Below are 22500 nucleotides of genomic sequence, written 5' to 3'. Positions count from 1 at the left end.
TCTGAATTCTCCCAATGCTATGTGTTGGCTACATACCTCGGCTAGAACCTGCCATCATAGAGGCCGCTTGCGGCGACGAGGGGTGTTGGGCCCAACCCATCGGCTTCTGGGACTGTGGCAACCAAGGGGGCCAGCAGGGAGCTACAAAGGAAGGAGCAGGACCTTGGTCAGCTCCAGAGGGCTTGCCAGGCCAAGGTGAGTCAGCACCATGGACAGCTCTACAGGCACCAACTGGGGCTGGTGAATCAACACCAATATTACCCAGTCCAGGTGCTGCAACCAATTGGCACCTGGAATTGGTCCCACCTGTCCCTTGTTACTCCAAATGGGTATAAGTAGAGGTGCAGTCACTCGGGGACTTGGGCAGACAGGCAGAGGGTACACCTCAGAAGAACCGGAGTGGGAATGAGAAGCACCTCGATCAGACGCCTAAGAAGATACTAGGTGATGTTTGACTCTCTCTCTTCCTTTTCTTTGGCCCCAAAGGAAGAAGACCCATACCCGGGCAGTGCGCCACCCGGCACAAGTTGAGAGCATGTATTGAAACCCCGGACTCATCGTTTTCTCTCTCTCTCGCTCTCTCTCATTCATTAACACAGGCGGTCCGAGGAGCCGCCCAGCCGGACACAGTGAGCCACCCGTTACCGGAGAGACCTTTCAGTTGTATTTCTCCCCAACCTTTATTAAAGAACAACTTTGGTTTGAGCACCGCAAAGCAGTCTCCCTCTGTCTTATTTTATTGTGAGTTTCACCTCTGACTCCCCTGGGTTGCCACAGGACCAATCAGACAGTCCGAATGTGTTCGCGTTCTAGAAGGGTCGTGGAGGAAGTCAATACCAGACTCATTGTGGAGACGAAACAAACATTCGGGGTAGCCAGGCATGGGTAGGTGGAGGGCTGAGAGCATGCGGTCTCCATCAGGCTATAAGGGAGCATGTGGTCTCCATCAGGCTCTGAGAGATAATGTGGTCTCCATCAGGCTCTGAGAGATAATGTGGTCTCCATCAGGCTCTGAGAGAGCATGTGGTCTCCATCGGGCTCTAAGAGAGCATGTGGTCTCCATCAGGCTCTAAGAGATAATGTGGTCTCCATCAGGCTCTGATAGATAATGTGGTCTCCATCAGGCTCTGAGAGATAATGTGGTTTCCACTCTCCATCAGGCTCTAAGATAGCATGTGGTCTCCATCAGGCTCTAAGAGAGCATGTGGTCTCCATCAGGCTCTAAGAGAGCATGTGGTCTCCATCAGGCTCTAAGAGAGCATGTGGTCTCCATTAGGCTTTAAGACAGCCTGACCAACATAAACAGTAAACAGACAGAAGCCTCTCACTCACACAGCAGGAGTGTTGTCTCGCTCTCTGTTCCACCATCTCTTCCTCAATCTCTTTTTCATTGTGTGTCTTTCACTCCCACACATCAGACAGACACACACTGTCAGCACCTGCCTGCTGCTGCAACCCAGAGAGACAGTCAACTGGATGGACCGACAGATGAATAATGTATGAACGACACTAGGAGGGGCGTCGATACGAGCAGGATACTGACACACACAGGATACTGACGCGGTGTAACTTCCTGCCGAGTCAGCGCTATAGGTGACTTGACTGTCATGGTGGTGTCTGTCTGCCTCAAGTCAGACTGTACTTCCTTATAAACCCCAATAAGTCCCTATGGATAATGTAATGTCATTAGACCTTATGGCCATCTATGGCGAGAGACTGACCTGGGAGAAATGACGGAGACTGGACAGGGAGAAATGATGGAGACTGACATGGGAGAAATGATGGAGATTGACCTGGGAGAAATGAAGGAGACTGGACAGGGAGAAATTATGGAGACTGACCTGGGATAAATGAAAGAGACTGGACAGGGAGAAATGAAGGAGACTGGACAGGGAGAAATGATGGAGACTGGACAGGGAAAAATGATGGAAACTGACCTGGGAGAAATGAAGGAGACTGGACAGGGAGAAATGATGGAGACTGGACAGGGAGAAATGATGGAGACTGACCTGGGAGAAATGATGGAAACTGACCTGGGAGAAATGAAGGAGACTGGACAGGGAGAAATGATGGAGACTGGACAGGGAGAAATGATGGAAACTGACCTGGGAGAAATGATGGAAACTGACCTGGGAGAAATGAAGGAGACTGGACAGGGAGAAATGATGGAGACTGGACAGAGAGAAATGATGGAAACTGACCTGGGAGAAATGATGGAGACTGACCTGGGAGAAAAGAAGGAGACTAGACAGGGAGAAATGATGGAGACTGGACAGGGAGAAATTATGGAGACTGGACAGGGAGAAATGATGGAGACTGACCTGGGAGAAAAGAAGGAGACTGGACAGGGAGAAATGATGGAGACTGGACAGGGAGAAATGATGGAAACTGACCTGGGAGAAATGATGGAAACTGACCTGGGAGAAATGAAGGAGACTGGACAGGGAGAAATGATGGAGACTGGACAGAGAGAAATGATGGAAACTGACCTGGGAGAAATGATGGAGACTGACCTGGGAGAAAAGAAGGAGACTAGACAGGGAGAAATGATGGAGACTGGACAGGGAGAAATTATGGAGACTGGACAGGGAGAAATGATGGAGACTGACCTGGGAGAAAAGAAGGAGACTGGACAGGGAGAAATGATGGAGACTCACCTGGGAGAAATGATGGAGACTGGACAGGGAGAAATGATGGAGACTGGACAGGGATAAATGAAGGAGACTCACCTGGGAGAAATGATGGAGACTGGACAAGGGAGAAATGATGGAGACTGGACAGGGAGAAATGATGGAGACTCACCTGGGAGAAATGAAGGAGACTGGACAGGGAGAAATGATGGAGACGCACCTGGGAGAAATGAAGGAGACTGGACAGGGAGAAATTATGGAGACTGACCTGGGATAAATGAAAGAGACTGGACAGGGAGAAATGAAGGAGACTGGACAGGGAGAAATGATGGAAACTGACCTGGGAGAAATGAAGGAGACTGGACAGGGAGAAATGATGGAGACTGGACAGGGAGAAATGATGGAGACTGACCTGGGAGAAATGATGGAAACTGACCTGGGAGAAATGAAGGAGACTGGACAGGGAGAAATGATGGAGACTCACCTGGGAGAAATGAAGGAGACTGGACAGGGAGAAATGATGGAGACGCACCTGGGAGAAATGAAGGAGACTGGACAGGGAGAAATTATGGAGACTGACCTGGGATAAATGAAAGAGACTGGACAGGGAGAAATTAAGGAGACTGGACAGGGAGAAATGATGGAGACTGGACAGGGAAAAATGATGGAAACTGACCTGGGAGAAATGAAGGAGACTGGACAGGGAGAAATGATGGAGACTGGACAGGGAGAAATGATGGAGACTGACCTGGGAGAAATGATGGAAACTGACCTGGGAGAAATGAAGGAGACTGGACAGGGAGAAATGATGGAGACTGGACAGGGAGAAATGATGGAAACTGACCTGGGAGAAATGATGGAAACTGACCTGGGAGAAATGAAGGAGACTGGACAGGGAGAAATGATGGAGACTGGACAGAGAGAAATGATGGAAACTGACCTGGGAGAAATGATGGAGACTGACCTGGGAGAAAAGAAGGAGACTAGACAGGGAGAAATGATGGAGACTGGACAGGGAGAAATTATGGAGACTGGACAGGGAGAAATTATGGAGACTGACCTGGGAGAAAAGAAGGAGACTGGACAGGGAGAAATGATGGAGACTCACCTGGGAGAAATGATGGAGACTGGACAGGGAGAAATGATGGAGACTGGACAGGGATAAATGAAGGAGACTCACCTGGGAGAAATGATGGAGACTGGACAAGGGAGAAATGATGGAGACTGGACAGGGAGAAATGATGGAGACTCACCTGGGAGAAATGAAGGAGACTGGACAGGGAGAAATGATGGAGACGCACCTGGGAGAAATGAAGGAGACTGGACAGGGAGAAATTATGGAGACTGACCTGGGAGAAATGATGGAGACTGGACAGGGAGAAATGATGGAGACTCACCTGGGAGAAATGGGATGATTCTCTTCTTGGGATCTTTCTGCCCTCCCTCGATTGGGAACTTGTCAAGCATCTGCATCTGTAAAGAGCAACACACAGAGCATTTTTTTTTAAATTCATTTATTAAGAGGGAGAGAAATATTTGGCAAACATTTACAAATGTACTTCTTCTCAATACAGCTCACTGAGGAATTCAAAAGTGTTTCATTTCATTGAAAGAAACAGCTGGGCTCAGTATTTAAAATTCCCCGCCACCACGATCACAACATCAGAGATTATATCATATCAAAGCTCGGACACATTTTAAATTCCCAGCTGGACAAGGACAAACGCTGCATGGTGTTTTGCTGCTCGCGGTGGAGAGGAGTTAATGTGAGTCGATTTATTCATAAAGCCATCGTGGTACCAAGGGAGGAGAAGTGCTGACACCGGGGTTAGAGGGAACTGCACGCACACACACACACACACACACATACACACACACACACATACACACAGGGGTACTTTTTCCACACACACACACAAACTGCAGAGGTCAGAGATGCCAGGCAGTGTCGGCCATATTGTGTTTGTCCAATTTCAACTCCTAAATAAATCATGCAGGGGGGGGATTTAGGGATTAGGAAACGTAAATGGGGCTGTGGGTGAAGAAGCCTATAACTGTCTGCAGCATATGTACTGTAATAAGAGAAGAGAGAGAATGAGAGAGAAAAGATAAGGGAAATGTGTGTGTGTGTGTGTGTGTGTGTGCGTGCATGTGTGTTTGTAAGTGGGCTGCTCATTTGACGGCTACATGGAACAGGCCTTTGCCGACAAGCTGCTTAAATACCAGCCCCTCACGGCACGCTTGGACAGCCTCGGGTGGAGGTGCAAGCTGGTGGCGCTTATATTTGGCAGTCTCTGCCACGTACACAGCCTTGCAGTGTGCGACCTCCTGATTGCAGGCCTGACAAAAACTAGGGCAAAGCAGTAGGCTAGGTACTGCTGTGTTTCAGCTGTCCTGGGAAGCGTAGCATAGAAGGAGGTGCTGTCTGTACCCTTGAGTGCCATGCATACAGGAACTTTGAAATGTTTGGAACCTTTTTTAATGTCAATTTGATTGGTGGATTATTTATTAATTATTTATTTAAAGTATTTATTGTGTGTGTGTGTGTGTGTGTGTGTGTGTGTGTGTGTGTGTGTGTGTGTGTGTGTGTGTGTGTGTGTGTGTGTGCAAAGAGTTTGCTGAGTTGTCTAATTTCCTCATTCAACATACTGAATCAAGTTAACTATCTCCACTCTGTTTATTAGTGGTTCGATCCAAATGATCCTAGTTTGCCTCGTTGGACCAAATTCAAAACTTGTAAATGTTTTTAAAAAATTGCAGCCGATTGACGTTCCTCTTCCCTCACCCTAAAATACCCAGAACTCTCCCTTTATTCTCCCCATCTCTCCTCCTCCCCCCGGGCAGACCGCAGGCTCTCGGAGACGCGTTTTCCCCATCCCATCGGCACATGTGGGACCACAGAATAATGTTGTTTCTCCGAACAGGGGCGAGGGGAGCTCATTCCGGCACCACCAAAACAGGTGGGAATAAAAAATCCCAGGACGATATGGAGCAGAAAAAAGAACACGAGAACGCAGTCTCATTCAGAACAATAGTCCCAGTCGGTATTCACATAACAACAAGAAATTCTCCTCGCCCACGCCCAACAATTTACCCCCATTCTATAAAAGGCAACCTTGTGGTCGATTCTTTTGTTATACAGAAATAACAAAAAAATGTAGAAAAGCAGTTGCTCTGTTTAATGTAACCAGGTGAAAAACATCCCGACTTCCGGTTCGCTATCCTCCCATGTAAGGAAATAGAGCCTGTTGTAAGAACGCTGTGCTGTGGATTCAGGCTAATTGGCGTTGGAGAGTGGGAAATGTGGGATCCTCGTGTCCAAGTAGGATGCACGTACCTATGTCTGTGGGAAACATTTCATCACAGGTAAGACATTTAACTTGCTTGATGAAGTCCGTTTGTAACTCCACTCATTACTTGTAGCTGTATAGTCCACTCACTCGCGTGGCTGCTAGTGCCATCACGAAAAGTGGCGAGAGGGAACCCTACAATATTATGTTTTTCTACGTAGTGAGAACGTTCGGGAGCAGGCAATGTTGAAAAGTCATCTTTAGACATCTTGTACTTTTCTAAAAATGTAGTTTTGTAATTGACTAAAACACGCAGACAACAAGAAAATTGCGTCTGAAAAAGGTCAAGTATTTGCTGTGAGCCAATGGGGTAACCTAGGTAACCACCGGTTGTTTCCCCCACAGGCGAGCAGGGCCGCAACGTTCTATCTAATACCAACTGGGACTATGGCTGTAGCTACTCTACTTCTCAGACCTGACTCTGTCTCCTTGGTAACCAGCCTAGAGAGAATGAGTGTGAGTGTTCTGAAGCGTTCTGATTGGATAAGGCTGTGAGGCTCTGGACCACTATTAGAGGAGTCAGGGCGGAAAAAAGAGACACACAGAATGTGTCTCTTCCTCTATTGTCAGTGAGTATCTCTATGAATTCGACACCATATATCCCTACGCCAACTCTGCTATGAGGACCTTATGGCTGCATTCACATGCTAGTCGGGAAAAAACGGAAACTCCGAAATGTCCGACCTGCTAACTGGTTGAACGTATATAACTACCACCAGTCAGTAAGACGTACATTTCTGAGTTCCCTAGTCAAATCAAATCAAATGTTATTGGTCGCATAAAGACATTTAGAACCCTAGCTTCAACAGTTCCGACTAGCACGTGAACCCGGCACTGCTTGTGAAATCCGAGGTGCAGTGTAACAAGGCGTTGGTGTTGGAAATGTGCTTTGAATATGGATAACATTGTAGGCTACGGCCCACAGCTGCAGCAGGCCCCTCTTCATATCATGCACAGTGGCTTATAATAGGCACGCCATGTATGGAGTTGTGGGAATGAGTTGGGATTTAAGTGAAATAGTCCGCTTTGTATCAGAGAGAGAGAGAGAGAGAGAGAGAGAGAGAGAGAGAGAGAGGGGGAGAGAGAGAGAGAGAGAGAGAGAGAGAGAGAGAGAGAGAGAGAGAGAGAGAGAGAGAGAGAGAGAGAGAGAGAGAGAGAGAGAGAGAGAGAGAGAGAGAGAGAGAGAGAGAGAGAGAGAGAGAGAGAGAGAGAGGAACATTTGCACATTGTGAAACACTGGACATGGCTGATATATGTATTTATCTTCTTTAAACCTTTTTGAGTGCAATGTTTACTGTTCATTTCTAATAGTTTTTTGTTGATGTTGTTAAATGTGTTTATTCTCACTTTTGTTTATTGTTTATTCCCTTGCTTTGGCAATGTAAACATATGTTTCCCATGCCAATAAAAGCCCCTTTGAATTTAATCGAATTGAGAGAGAGAGAGAGAGAGCGAGAGAGAGAGAGAGAGAGCGCACGCGCGCGCATGGACACGCATCACTTCCTGTTGACAATCATGTGACCTGTGAAGAGTGACTCAAGAGGAGCTACCCTTGGTTGAACCACACAGATGACAGAGCTCAGTGGCAGAACACACAGTCGCACACAGATAGACGCACAAGTACACAAAGAAACACACACACACACTTAGCAGCTCCCCACTTATGAAACAAACTCACGACCCATATAACACTGAAGAACCATGTGATCCCACCATTTCCACGGCAATGATCACATGTTTCCACTGAGAATCAAACCAACTCTAAACAATCAGCAGCAGTCAGATTTACTCAGTGTAATGTCAACATAGTGAGTATTTGTAGCTTGAAATGGTGGTCATTTATTTCCTTGCCTGCGGCCCAAATGGTACACTCCTCCCTATACTGTACATTGCACTACTTTTGACCAGAGCCTTTTGGGCCCTGGTCAAACGTGGTGCACTATGAAGGGAATAGGGTGCCGTGTGAGATGCAGCCCTGGACTCTCTCTCTCTCTAGCAACTTTAATCCACTAATTACAAGACATGTTGGTGTAAACAAGTCAGGCAATAAAAGGGGGCTGAAGGGGGAGGGAGGGAAGGGTTCAAACTAATTTATATTTTGCCTGTCTAGTATTGCCAGAACAGAACACAGGTTCTTCCCTTATTCCTTCTTAATCCTGCCACGACCAGCCTGGTCCCAGATCTGTTTGTGCTACCTTGTGATATTGGCCATGTGAGTTAGGCAAGACAGCACAAACAGATCTGGGATCAGGCTATACCACTCCAGCGCAATATCCACACAAAAGACAGACCGACTGAGGAAACGAATGGACAACATGAATCAAGTCTGGACATGCATTAGTGGCCCGGGGTATTGAGTTTCTAGAGACAGATGTCTGGATCCGGGGGAACAGGGGTTAGCGAATAGCGAGCTAGTGCTCCCTCCAACCACAATCATTCACAGTTGCGGCTCTATATATAAATTGAAACCTTGGCATTCGATCTCAACAAATCACAGCTCGGTGCCTCCAGGTGTCTTGATGGAACATGTATTAACCCATTTCAGAAGGGGGTGAGGTGATGTATGGATTCGAGTTAGTGGAGAAATTGGCTATATTCTGGTAAAGTCAATTGAGAGTGTTGTTAGGTTATAACCCTGTAGGTTCCACGTGAAGCTCCCCAGTCCCAAGGCAACAGGTGCTTAGATGTGGTAACGTCTATCACTCCCAGCTCCAGCTCTCCTCTTCCAGCTTCCAGACACCAGATCCGGCCTTGGCCTGGAACAAGACTCCAGGGAAAGGCCATGGAAGTCTTAGGAAGCCCACCATCATCATACCATGGATTGGAACGGGAATGGGATCCAGGGGTTGGAATTTCAAGCTTACTGTATCCCAAGGCTTGGTGCCGTAGTTTTGGAGCAAGTCATTAACACGCTTTTGTAGGCTTTATTACACAACCGTGGGAACTGGAAAGACCCAACGGATCTTTGGGTCTAGATCTGTACACTATAACACACAGGTGAACTCTTGTCTTGCGGTAATTCTACTTCACGCAGTGCTCGAGAACGCATGAGCCCATGGGATGAAAGAACTCGAGAGAAACACTGAAATAAACACTGGAGTAGAGAAGGGGGAAAAGTGCAGTGGTTTGAGTTTCTCTGCATCTCGGCTCCTAATTTAAAGGCATTAAGTCGAGGAATAGCTATTTTAGTTGCCGTGTGTATCTACTGCAATGAAACCAAGGCAACCCTTCCCATCAGAGTACATTACTTAAATACTGTGAGAAACAAAACCAGTATCATGTTTCACTCTCTTACTGTGAGAAGGTTGGCACTCGAGACAAGGGGTCTGAAATCAATGTAGTTATGGTAGTAAATGTTGCTGTCAATCCTGAAAGCTTTGACGGTAGTTTTCCAGTAACCCTGCCACCCTCTTTCTGACCACAACTAACTCTACCCTTGATCCAGAACATCCTCTTCTTCTGTGGCCATTGGGCACAAACCCCACCAAAGCACGAAGAACATGGCTTCAGGTTACCAACTGCAGCTTTCTGCTTCAGTTAAAGGTAAAAGAATAGGCCAGCCATCTTACAGTTGAGTGCAGAGAGAGAGAGAGAGAGAGCGAGAGAGAGCCCTCAGCCCTGTAACGGTACCTAAATTAGCCTAGCACTCAGCCAACATTCTCAGAGTTTCCATGCTTGGAATCAGGACAAACTTTGAGCCACGTGGCCAGACCACAAGCCCAGAGGGAGAGGCAGCAGGAAGGGATGCCAGCGCCCCTGGCGTGTGCCCCGTACACTCTGCCCGCACTCCCAAGGGCGTGGAGGGGAAATGAGACTCCTGACAGAGGTTGCATTTTTCTCCTTTCCACAAGGTCTATTTTATTATAAGACAATATAGTTCAAATGAAAAGTGGGGCAGAGTTGAGAATCTGGTCATAGGACACGGTTGAGAATGCCAGCTGCTATCTTGAACGCGTATGTCCCGCAAAATACCTTTATAAACGAAGGTTTCATGGAAAGTAGTGTTTTTGTCAGAGTATTTCTGGAAGGGATATTGTACCTGAACTGAAGATCTTTCCTCAAAGCTCTCCCTGTCTATCCCCATCAGATGTAATCCGATTTGAGGGGGAAAGCCAGAGAGAGAGGAGAGAGAGTGGAATTGGATCATCTGTAATAGAAAGATTGGCTGGGTAATTGGGATGAGCACCAGCGATACATCACACACACACACACACACACACAAATCCTCACAAGACCACCATCCTCAAAAGTCTCTAGCCCCGAGCTGTGCGTAAGCTAATGCATTTGACCTGTAGGTGGAGTGGGCCTCGGATTAGCTGAAAATTCCCTCTCCATTAAGAGCAAAACAAGAAAGGAAAGAGACCGGAAATGAGAAAGAACGACAGAGAGAGAGAGAGAGAGAGAGAGAGAGAGAGAGAGAGAGAGAGAGAGAGAGAGAGAGAGAGAGAGAGAGAGAGAGAGAGAGAGAGAGAGAGAGAGAGAGAGAGAGAGAGAGAGAGAGAGAGAGAGAGAGAGAGAGAGAGAGAGAGAGAGAGAGAGAGAGAGAGAGAGAGAGAGAGAGAGAGAGAGAGAGAGAGAGAGAGAGAGACAGGGGAGGTAGAGACAGAGATGCACTTTCTCCTTTACTGTGATAAATATTCCTCACAAAGAGATTCATTATTCACATTATTCATCCATTCACAGAAATGACTACATATATTCCACATTTTTACAAATTGAACCCAGAGGAAAAACTAAGAATACTCATGGGCGAAGGAGCAATGGCTCCTCTTGCAGCCAAATATGTATTTTCCTGCCATAGCCTGAGGGACACTGAATAATAACATCTGCATAGTAAACAGTAACTTACTTATTATTACTATTATTGTTATTACTATAATTATTAATGTTTACTGTAGACTGTTACCATTTTATTGTATTTATTTTTGTATTATTATTTACTACCATTTTATTATTTGCTATCATTTACAATTTTGTTACAATGTATATTGTATACATTGTTGCTTTGGCAATATTGACACAATGTTTTTCATGCCAATAAAGCAGCTTGAATTTGAATTTGAATTTGAGAGAGAGAGAGAGAGAGAGAGAGAGAGAGAGAGAGAGACGGATTATAACTAATGTTGTGAACCACTGTGTGAGAAGCCAGGTTCAGGGCCGTTCCAGGCTGACGAGGTAGTGATGAGAAGCCGTGTACTGACAGACAGACAGGACTGCTGTTTACTGAACCGTTGTTCATTAACACTAGCCAAGGGTTTGTCTGGAGGCTGGAGAGGAGCTATTGCTATTACAATAGCATAGAAGGACACCTGGTCCGCTAACCTACCTATAGCAAAGGAGGATAGGATACCAGGGAAGTGGCATGAGACACGTCATACAGAGGTCCTTTGTGGTTTTATATGTCAACCCAGAGTTAACTAGGGTTCCCCACCTGCCGAATCTGGCCTGCGGGTTGTTGTATTCGGCCCTCCAAGGTTTCTGAGCAATAAAACATTCATATACGTGATTATATATAAGTGATTTTAATTTTGGAAATCTGCACCAAAGTATTCCCACGCATAATAAAGAGATATACACTGAGTGTACAACACATTAAGGACACCTGTTCTTTCCATGACACAGACTGACCGGGTGAATCCAGATGAAACCTATGATCCCTTATTGATGTCACTTGTTAAATCCACTTCAATCAGTGTAGATGAAGGAGAGGAGACGGGTTCAAGAAGGATTTTTTTTTAAAGCGTTGATACAATTGAGTCACGGATTGTCTATGTCTGCCATTCAGAGGGTGAACGGGCAAGACAAAATATTTAAGTGCCTTTGAACGGTAGTAGGTACCAGGCACACCGGTTTGTGTCAAGAACTATGACAGCGCAGGGTTTTTCAGGCTCAGCCGTTTCCAGTGTGTATCAAGAATGGTCCACCACCCAAAGGACATCCAACCAACTTGACACAACTGTGGGAAGCATTGGAGTCAACATGGGCCAGCATTCCCTGTGGAACGCTTCCGACACCAGAGTCCACGCCCTGACAAACTGTTGCATTAGGACGCTGTTCCTAATGTTTTGTATACTCAGTATATGTGATCGTATTCAAATGTAAGCAAGGTTCGAAATGATGATGTTTTAGTCAAATATTATATCTGTTTGGGCTTCTTGCGGTCAATTTGCAGTCTACAAATGATTTGTAATTATGTTCAGGCCCCCCCGACCATCTGCTCAAGACAAAATCGGCCCGTGGCTGAATCTAGTTCATGATCGCTTCTCTAAAGTATTGTACCTGTAGCCTATATGGGTGTGATCCTGAACCTTTGACCTGATCAGGACAAACCCTATTAATGTATGGGTATGTATTCCATTTCCTGTTAGCCACATTGTCTGAGGTGTAGCTGTAAATGTAACCCTGCTATTTCATACTATACTCAGAGGTCACGGCCACAACAATGCAATTTCTCCAACCAACCTTCAACTCTGTATAATGTCTATCCACTGCGACTGCCCTGCAAACTGAAAACCGTATACACAATGTGTTCTCGGACAAAGAGACGTACCTTCCTCCAATAAAAAGAGTATTATTTATCAAATCCAAAAGGACATTTCTGTGAAACCTTGACAGTCTTCACTCTGCAAGCCATAGCACTAGCTATTGATGTTTAAGGGAAAAACCTTTCAAGTGTTTTTATGGAGGCCTGTAATTATATATATATATATATAGAGAGAGAGAGAGAGAGAGAGTGAGAAAGGGAGAGAGAAAGAGAGAGTGACAGAGAGGGAGTGAGAGAAGGGAGTGTGACAGAGAAGGAGTGAGAGAGAAGAAGGGGGAAAGAGGGAGGGAGGGAGAGAGAGAGAGAGAGAGAGAGAGAGAGAGACAGAGAGAGCGAGAAAGACAGAGACAGAGACAGAGACAGAGAGAAGAAAGGAGAAGAGGGAGGGAGGGGAGAGAGAGAGAGAGAGAGAAAGAGTAGAGAAAGAGAGAGAAAGAGAAAAAAGGGAGAGCGACAGGGAGAGAGGGAGAAGAAGGGAAAAAGAGGGAGGAAGAGAGAGAGATAGCCAGGCAGCTACAGACCAAGTCTTTCAGCGGCCATATATCTTCTAATAACAGGTGGTTAGATGGGAGAAGTAAACAGGAAAGAGCTGTTGGACCGGTGCAAGACATTGGAAATATATGACTCGATCAAAAGAGTGTTGGAGGGCAATGAGAGACTGGAGTGTGAAACTGACAAGCAGGCACACACAGTGGTGTACATACTGTATGTGTTATGCACACACACACACACACACACACACACACACACACCCACCTATAGTGTATAAAGATAGAAACAGGCAAACAGGCAAGGATTCTCTCTGCCACACACGCACGCACACGCACACACACACACACATGCACACACACTCTTATTCCTGGCACTTCTTAATTGGGAGCTGCTGAAAATGTAACTGTCAAAACTGTCAAAGGGGATACTCCATTTGTTAATATCACATTTCTGGATTGACTGACTCCAGCTACTGCTGTTTTGTGTGTGCACACACGTATGTACACACACACACACACACGCACGCGCATGCACACGCACACACGCAATGACTTCCAGTCCTTCACAAGGGGCTCTCAACCTCTTCACAGAGAACACAAAGCAGTCACACAGAAATCTCCTTCTCCTCCACACACCCACAGAGTAGTGAAACACTAGTGCTGCTAACCTAAACAACGAAGGCTGGGTGGGTCTCTCTCTCCTCTCTCTTTCTTTCCCTCCAGCGCCCCCTCTACCTCTCTCTCTCCCTCAGCTTAGCCACAGTGTGAGCTTTGGGCCACAATGAAAAGTCCCACAAACGGACTGAACTCCGTTTATTCATCCTAAATTTAGCTCTCTCTCCTAAGCCCTTGTGCCAAGTCTGTGGGAAACAGCTACATATTTCCCCCTCCATCCCGACCTGAGCGAAGACCCGTGCCGTTCGGTCCTGTGAAGTGCCCGATTGTACGCCAGAGGCGCAAAGCACAAAGCACAAGAACAGCGCCTGTGGCTGACATGTAGGTGTCTTCCCTATCCCGCCGGTGAAAAACACTCCAACCTGGGTCTCTCTCACTCCAACACCATCCTTAAGTTTGCTGACGACACGACGCCAATGAGGCAGTCTACAGGGAGGAGGGAGGCGGGCAGACACCTGGCAGCGTAGTGCCAGGACAACAACCTCTCCCTCAACGTCAGCAAGACAAAAGGAGCTGATCGTGGACTACGGGAAACAGAGGGCCGAGCACGCCTCCATCCAAATCGATGGGGCTGTAGTGGAGCGGGTCGAGAGCTTCAAGTTTCCTCTGTGTCCCACATCGCTAAGGATCCATCATGGTCCGTACACACCCACACAGTTGTGAAGAAGGCACGACAGCTCCTACCCCCAAGCCAAAAGACTAAACAAGACTGCTAAATAGCTCATCAAATAGCTACCCACACTACCTCTCTTGCACTGACTCTATGCACACAAAGTGGACTATAGCCACACACTCACACATGCTTACACTGACACTCCAACACACACATACACATGCATACTGATGGCACACACACACACACACACTTTCACACTCACCACATACGCTGCTGCTTCTGTCTATTATCTATCCTGTTGCCTAGTCACATTACCCCTACCTATATGTACACTACCGGTCAAACGTTTTAAAACACCTACTCATTCAAGGGTTTTTCTTTATTTTTACTATTTTCTACTTTGTAGAATAATAGTGAAGACATCAAAACTATGAAATAACACATATGGAATCATGTAGTAACCAAAAAAGTGTTAAACAAATCAAAATATATTTTATACTTATGCCAAGAGTGTGCAAAGCTGTCATCAAGACAAAGGGTGGCTATTTGAAGAATCTCAAATCTAAAATAGATTTTGATTCGTTTAGCACTTTTTTGGTTACTACATGATTCCATATGTGTTATTTCATAGTTTTGATGTCTTCACTATTATTCTACAATGTAGTTTAATAGTAAAAGTAAAGAAAAACCCTGGAATGAGCCGGTGTTCTAAAACTTTTGACAGGTAGTGTACATAGCTACCTCAATTACCTCGTACCCCTGCACATTGACTCGGTACTGGTACTCCCTGTATATAGTCATGTTTATATATTTATATGTACATATTCTTATTCCATCACTTTAGATTTGTGTGTATTAGGTAGTTGTTGGGGGATTGTTAGATGGCTTGTTAGATACTACTGCACTGTTGGAACTAGAAGCACCAGCATTTCACTACACTCGCATTAACATCTGCTACCCATGTGTATGTGACCAATAAAATTGGATTTGATTTGTTATTTTTACTCGTTGTTATTCGTTATTTACAGTGATTTTAGTGTCACTATTTCTATTTCCTTTTTTCTTTCTTTTTTTAATCTTTAACTCTGCATTGTTGGAAAAGGACCGGTAAGTAAGCATTTCCCTGTCAGCCTACACCCGTTGTTTACAAAGCATGTGACAAATACAATTCGATTTGATCCCTCACCATCTCGCTCTATCTCCCTATGGCTCTCTCTCGCTCTCTCTCTCCCTCCCTCCTTCTTTCTCCACTCTGGGCTCATAAAGTAGTCCTTTATTCCTGACCCCCAGACAATGGGAAGCCTTATAGCCCAGCCTAGCCTTGCCTAGCGCAGCAGCACAGTACAGAACATCCAAAGAGCACCCACAAGGACGAGAGGCCCGATGGGAACGAGGGGGCTGAGGGCGCTGAAGCTATTCAGCCGTCCATCCTTGGAGATGGCATATCAATATTGCTTTGTGGTCTAGATGTGTTTCAATCAAACGGTCCGAGGGTAAGGGATTCTACTTTTGGGCGACCTTCGTTTTGAAAGCTCTGGCAGAGGGATACTGTATAATTTACTGAGTGGAGTTGAATTGAATATGGGCTGCCTCGGTCCTGGCTACACAGTAGGCTTTTGTGAATGTTTTTCAAAGAGCATAAAATATATCAACTATGCAAGTGGAATTTGACGACGTAAGTGGAATGCAAGGCAAAATATGTGAATATCCATATGTTTTTTATCAATACACAATCTCAAATATTCAACGGAGAAATATTTGTCAAACGTCAGTCCTAGCATTAACATTCCGAAAGCTAAATATTCCGTCAGAAGGCATGGTCAGTCAGAGAGACTTGCGAACAGAGGAAAGAGAGGGACGTGGAGAGGAATACAAAACGGAGGAGAGTCTCATAAAAACATCAGTCAGTCTGTTAGTTCCCTCCTTCAGAAGGGTTTTTATAAAATACCAGCCTTGTGCCAGACTGAAGGAACACAGGCCCATTCACAGATGCCTCAGAGGTTCCTCAAATGACAGGGGCTACTCATCATTAGGGAAGGGACTTTGTCCTACCTGGGAAAAACTCCACGTACTAATCACAACCTAAACTAAAACTTGCGAGTGTTGATATGTTGAAGATATATGTCGGATTAAAGGGGTTTTCAGTGTCACTATTACTATAAAGCTGGTATAAGAGGCAATAGAAGCCCCCATCAATGTATTTGGCCTTCCCAGTGCCCATGGGCAAACTTAGTTCCTGTTCCAACTGGTTTCCTTTCAGACGCCTGGAAACAGAGTAGTTGACTAACTGGTCAGAACTGGAATCAACAGGATGTGGGAAGGTACAGAAATGAGTTTGAGAGCAATGGAAGGTACAATTTCCCACAGACTAGAGGGGACTTATTTACACTACATGTTAAGTAGTTAGAAGTGTTTAACTCTAAATATATCAAGTCAAGCTAAGTATGAAGTGCGGAAGTGAGTGTGTTTTTTCTGGGAAAAAAAGTATTTTCTTCCTCTTGGAACTGATTGTGTCGTTCCATTCACTCACCCCACAACAGTCCCTCTTTCTTTCTTTCTTTCTTTCTTTCTTTCTTTCTTTCTTTCTTTCTTTCTTTCTTTCTTTCTTTCTTTCTTTCTTTCTTTCCACCTAATCTCATCCCTCTCTTTCCATCCAATCTCATCTCTGTCTTTCCATCCCGTGCCCTGTTGTCCACTTCTCAGGTGAAGTGAGAGAAAAAATGAATCTTTCAATTCTGGACTCACATAACCCAAACTGAACTACTGAAAAGGAACGTTAGAGAAAAGACAGACAAAGAAGGAGATAGAGAGAGAAATAAATAAAGAGAGAGAGATGGGGAGAGAGAGAGAGAGAGAGAGAGGGAGAGAGAGAGAGAGAGAGAGAGGGGTAACTTCCACAAATATGTGAACGATCTGAGAGACAAGGCAAGAAGGGCCTTCTATGCCATCAAAAGGAACATACAATTTGACAATTAGGATCTGGCAAAAAATACTTGATACAGTTACAGAACCCATTGCCCTTTATGGTTGTGAGGTCTGGGGTCCGCTCACCAACCAAGAATTCACAAAATGGGAAAAACACCAAATTGAGATTGCATGCTGAACTCTGCAAAAAGATTCTGTGTGTGCAACGTAAAGCACCAAATAATGCATGCAGAGCAAAATTAGGCCGATACATGCTCATTTTCAAAATCCAGTAAAGAGCTGTTAAATTCTACAACCACTTAAAATGAAGCGGCTTTGTTCACAAACACAAACAGACCCCACAGAGCCCCAGGACAGCAACACAATTAGACCCAACCAAATCATGAGAAAACAAAAAGATAATTAGTTGACACATTGGAAAGAATCAAATTACACAGATCCACAAATATTATTTTTTTTAAATCCAATTTTGATCAACTCCCATATCTATTGGGTGAAATACCACACTGTGCCATCACAACAGCAATATGTGTGACCTATTTCCCCAAGAAAAGGGCAACCAGTGAAGAACAAACACCATTGTAAATACAACCCATATTTAAGTTGATTTATTTTCCCTTTTGTACTTGCAACACTGCATATAGACACAATTTGACATTTGAAACGTCTTTATTCTTTTGGAACTTTTGTGAGTGTAAAGTTTACCATACATTTTTTATTGTTTATTTCACTTTTGTTTATTATCGATTTCATTTGCTTTGGCAATGTAAACATGTGTTTACATGCCAATAAACCCCCTAAATTGAGAGAGAGCGAGAGAGAGAGAGAGAGAGAGAGAGAGAGAGAGAGCGATAAATTAAAGAGAAAGAAAGCAAGAGAGCGAGAGAAAGCGTGAGAGATAGAGAGAGAGAGTTAGAGAGATAAATAAAGAGAAATAATGCGAGAGAGCGAGAGAGATAAATAAAGAGAAAGAAAGACAGACAGAGAGAAGAGATGAGAGAGATAAATAAAGAGAAAGAAAGACAGAGAGAAGAGATGAGAGAGATAAATAAAGAGAAAGAAAGACAGAGAGAAGAGATGAGAGAGATAAATAAAGAGAAAGAATGCGAGAGAAAGTGAGAGAGGAGAGAGGAGAGAGGTGAGAGAATTAAAGAGAGAGAGAGACTACTCTCCTCTGCCCTGTCAAAAATGACCAACCCTTTCATTGAAGCTGAGAAATTGGGGGGAAATAATAAGTAGGAGATGGTTCCCTGTTGTGAGATTCTAGTATCATTTGAAATGAATGGTCTCTCTATTACCAGTTAATAGCTTCTTCTCTGCATTGGCGACACACACACACACACGCACACACACACACAAGCACACGCACACAAAGACTACAGTGGGAACCCACTAGCACTAATATATATCCTGTTACCAGTGCCTTAATGCATTCATAAACTCACCGAGTTAGAAAACACATTACAGTGTACTCTAAATGCAATTAAGGGGTGTATTACCTTACCCATTCAACCGAGGCCAAATATCTTTATTTATGCTACACTCTGGTCCTGTGTCACCAATACACCAAACCCTTTACCTTCAAGAGGTCAGAGATCAAAGGTCATGGGATATTCCACACGCGTACAGAGTGCTAGCTACTTCTGGTGCTTCTGTCGACCTACACGGCTTGGAACTCTCCACCCTCACAGTAGTTGGTCATTTTGGTGGACACATTCATCCAAAGCAACTTACAGGGAGCACACAGTCCGTGCCTGTGGCCCGAGCTGGAACTGAACCCACACCGCTGGCCTTCTCCACACCACACTGTAACCATCTGAGCCAAAGTCAACTAGCTCCCGCCCTCTAAAACCATGACGTCAGCTGTTGTGAGTAAGAGTTGGGCAGCTCCTGCCTGTGGATATAGACAGGTGCTGCCCATCCAGGGTTTGCAAAGTCTGCTCTCTTTGGACCAGATACATGTTTACTAAACAAGAGAGGCTCCAGTTCTGTCTAGAAACAACAGGGCGAAAAAGAGGGATGGAACAGACAGATGAAAGAGACGGAGAGATGAAAGACAGACATTTCCAGTGTATATCCTTTCTCCTGGCATAAGGGCTTAGTTAATAGTTAACCACATCCCCCTGTGTGAGAGTATTGAGAGAAGAGCCATGGTTGTTGCCAATGGTAGTCTCTCTGACTACAGCCGTGTGTCTCAGCTTTGAAGTAGAAGTTGTGCCCTTAAGTAACCACAGATCTAGGATCAGAGTATCATATCCCAAACACCTAAACTTCAGGAGGATTTAAAGAAACATCTGACCCTGGACGAGTGGTTAGGGGCAACTTGACCTACTCTTGTGTCTATCAACGACATTAAGAGATGCTCATTGCCAGCTATATTAACAGTTGCATAGCCAGATGTGCTAGACTGAAAGTGAGTCATTATTAGCCTATATCAAGGTCTCTCTTGCAAAACACTGTATGTCAGTGAGACAAACCTGCATATATAAAGGTTGAATAAATAAATGCATTTGGTTGTGAATGCTGCTTTCTTTGACAACACAATAAACTATAGCCTTAGTCTAGGGGACGTTTGGACTCTCCACCTAGTCTGAGGACCTCTGCCCTCTCAATCAGAAAAGCTAACAAAATCAATCTTTCTGTTGGTGACTGAGTGGTTCTGTGTGAAACCATCCACAACCCATTAGAGGCCATTAACTCCCAAGCAGCAATTTGAACCCCTCGTAGTGTGTGTGTGTGTGTTTGTGTGTGTGTGCATGTGCGTGTGTGCGTGCGTGCATGCGGTGTGTGTGTGCGTGTGCGTGCGGTGTGTGTGTGCGTGCGTGCGTGTGCGTGCATGCGGTGTGTGTGTATATGAGTGTGTGTGCTCACCTATATCTCCTCATAGTCTACATTTCAGCAGAGGAACCAAGATACAAACTTCCTCAGTCAACCCTGTTTATTGTTCTACCTTTTCTTTATTACACATTGGGAGTAATCACTTCCAATGGGGAGGCTATTTTCCGTTGCACCCACTGGTTATCAATGGGACCTTTGAGGGTAGGAACCTTCCTCCCCTGATTGAAACATCATTTCCTGTCAGGCTGCACACTAAAGCTATTGAGATCAACCCAAGTCTTTCTCTATGTACGTCTCTTTCATATTGACCAGAATGATCAGGAGACCACAAGACCTATGCTGCTACTCTGCCTATCAGCTTGCAAAGAGCGGGGATGTAAGAGGGTGTATGTACACACACACACACACACACACACACACACACACACACACACACACACACACACACACACACAGAATATCCTTAACCTGCAGGGTTTTTACTGCAGCAGCCCAGCTCCCATTCCAAAGAAAATACAGGTCTAAACTGAAGGGTAGTTTTGGTATGTTAAACATAAGAGTCAGGTAAGCTGATATGTGAAACGTTCCAACAGTCACCACACACACACGCACACACGCACACACACACATCACCTGAGAGTCCCTCGGCAGGCCGCTATAAAACATGCTACAGTACATTAAATTGACTTCCATGTGGATTTCTCTTGTACTATAAAACAGCCTGGCAGCTCCTTGACGTTTCGGGGCCAAGGCAGAGATGTGTGTGTGTGTGTGTGTGTGTGTGTGTGTGTGTGTGTGTGTGTGTGTGTGTGTGTGTGTGTGTGTGTGTGTGTGTGTGTGTGTGTGTGTGTGTGTGTGTGTGTGTGTGTGTGTGCGTGCGTACGCATGCGTGTGTGTGTTGTAGTACTACTGCATCTCTGAGGCTACAAGAGATACAGACCGTACCGCTCCCCCACTCCCAGACTAATTACTAAAACTCACATTGATTCATTGACTCAACCATGTGTGGAGAATAGCAGTGCAGTTTTTAATGAATAATAGAGAATAAGGAGAGAGTCAACATTACCTGAAGGTCAAAGAATTTGCTGTATCTCCTGTAGATTATGTGGGAGGTGTTGTCAGAGTATGTGACATTGATGAGATACACCTGCAATGAGAGAAGAGCGCATGGTTAACACTGTGGGCCCGACACACGGCACACCAAGGCAACAACCCCTGCACTTCAAAGATCAATGGCACGCACATATATCTGTCAAGGTGTAATAGCAGGTGAACATCATGGTGATCTCATTCACCTTCTCTACCCATTGAATGGGTTGGGCCTTTATGATGGATATCTACAGACGTAGTGTTGTGCCAATATACAGTAGGATATATCTGGTGAAATGGCTATTTGAAGTCACAAAATAGCAAGCAACAAACATACGTTTGAAACGTGACTGTTAAAATCAAGGCTAACTGCTGCTGAACATAGCCTTTCACAGTTCTAATATGCTATAGTGCTGAGGACATTGAGGTTAAGTCCCAAACCTATACCATTGGCCATTTGGCTTCATTGTTCTCAGCTCAACCTCTACTACAAAAACACACTATTTGTTTAAGTTCATAGAGTTTCCATATACTTCATAATCATAACATGTCAAACATGTTTACATCTGATGTTCACTCAAAATCAGGGAAAATATTGCTAACAAAAACAGCCATTGTCAAAAAATGGACAATCGGGGCGCAGTGGTCTAGGGCACTGCATCACAGTGCTAGCTGTGCCACCAGAGATTCTGGGTTCGCGCCCAGGCTCAGTCGCAGCCTGCCGCGACCGGGAGGTCCGTCGGGCGACGCACAATTAGCCGAGCATCGTCCAGGTTATGGAGGGTTTGTGGCCGGTAGGGATATCCTTGTCTCATCGCGCACTAGGGACTACTGTGGCGGGCCGGGCGCAGTGCACGCTGACCGGGTCGCCAGGTGCGCAGTGTTTCCTCCGACACATTGGTGCGGCTGGCTTCCGGGTTGGATGCGCACTGTGTTAAGAAGCAGTGCGGCTTGGTTGGGTTGTGTTTCAGAGGACGCATGGCTTTCGACCTTCGTCTCTCCCGAGCCCGTAAGGGAGTTGTAGCGATGAGACAAGATAGTAACTACTAACAATTGGATACCACGAAATTGGGGAGAAAAGGGGGTAAAATTCACACAAAAAAAACAAAAAAAATGGACAGTCAAGTAAGATTTTGTCAGCCATCCACATAGGCTAAATGAAGTAGGCCTATGGTTGCACTTTGAGCACTAAATGTCGTCGACTTGTCAATATAGGAGCAATAAACCTCATGAAATATCGCCATCTTCACTATGCCTATAGAGGAAAATCACCTCATGATATGTTGGCCATTGAAAATCAAGTTCCCCTTGTGAAGTCAGACACAGGTGTTTCCCTAATCCC

General features: G+C 45.2%; 1 protein-coding gene across 5 annotated transcripts in view; it reads right to left on the bottom strand.

The window, feature by feature from the left end:
* Positions 1-22500, bottom strand: part of LOC110485783 (SH3 and PX domain-containing protein 2A) — a 115210-nt gene that overhangs the window by 82825 nt on the left and 9885 nt on the right. For all 5 annotated transcript variants that reach the window (XM_090195861.1, XM_090195863.1, XM_090195862.1 and 2 more), the window contains exons 2-3: positions 21136-21216; positions 4028-4103 (exon numbers count right to left, since the gene is read on the bottom strand). In XM_090195861.1, coding sequence (XP_090051987.1) covers positions 4028-4103; positions 21136-21216 — 157 coding nt within the window. The remainder of the gene's footprint in view (positions 1-4027; positions 4104-21135; positions 21217-22500) is intronic.

This window comes from Oncorhynchus mykiss, chromosome 13 (assembly GCF_057628025.1).
Source record: "Oncorhynchus mykiss isolate SJ-2025 chromosome 13, ASM5762802v1, whole genome shotgun sequence".
NCBI lineage: Eukaryota > Metazoa > Chordata > Actinopteri > Salmoniformes > Salmonidae > Oncorhynchus > Oncorhynchus mykiss.
This window is presented reverse-complemented; position numbering and strand designations above follow the sequence as displayed.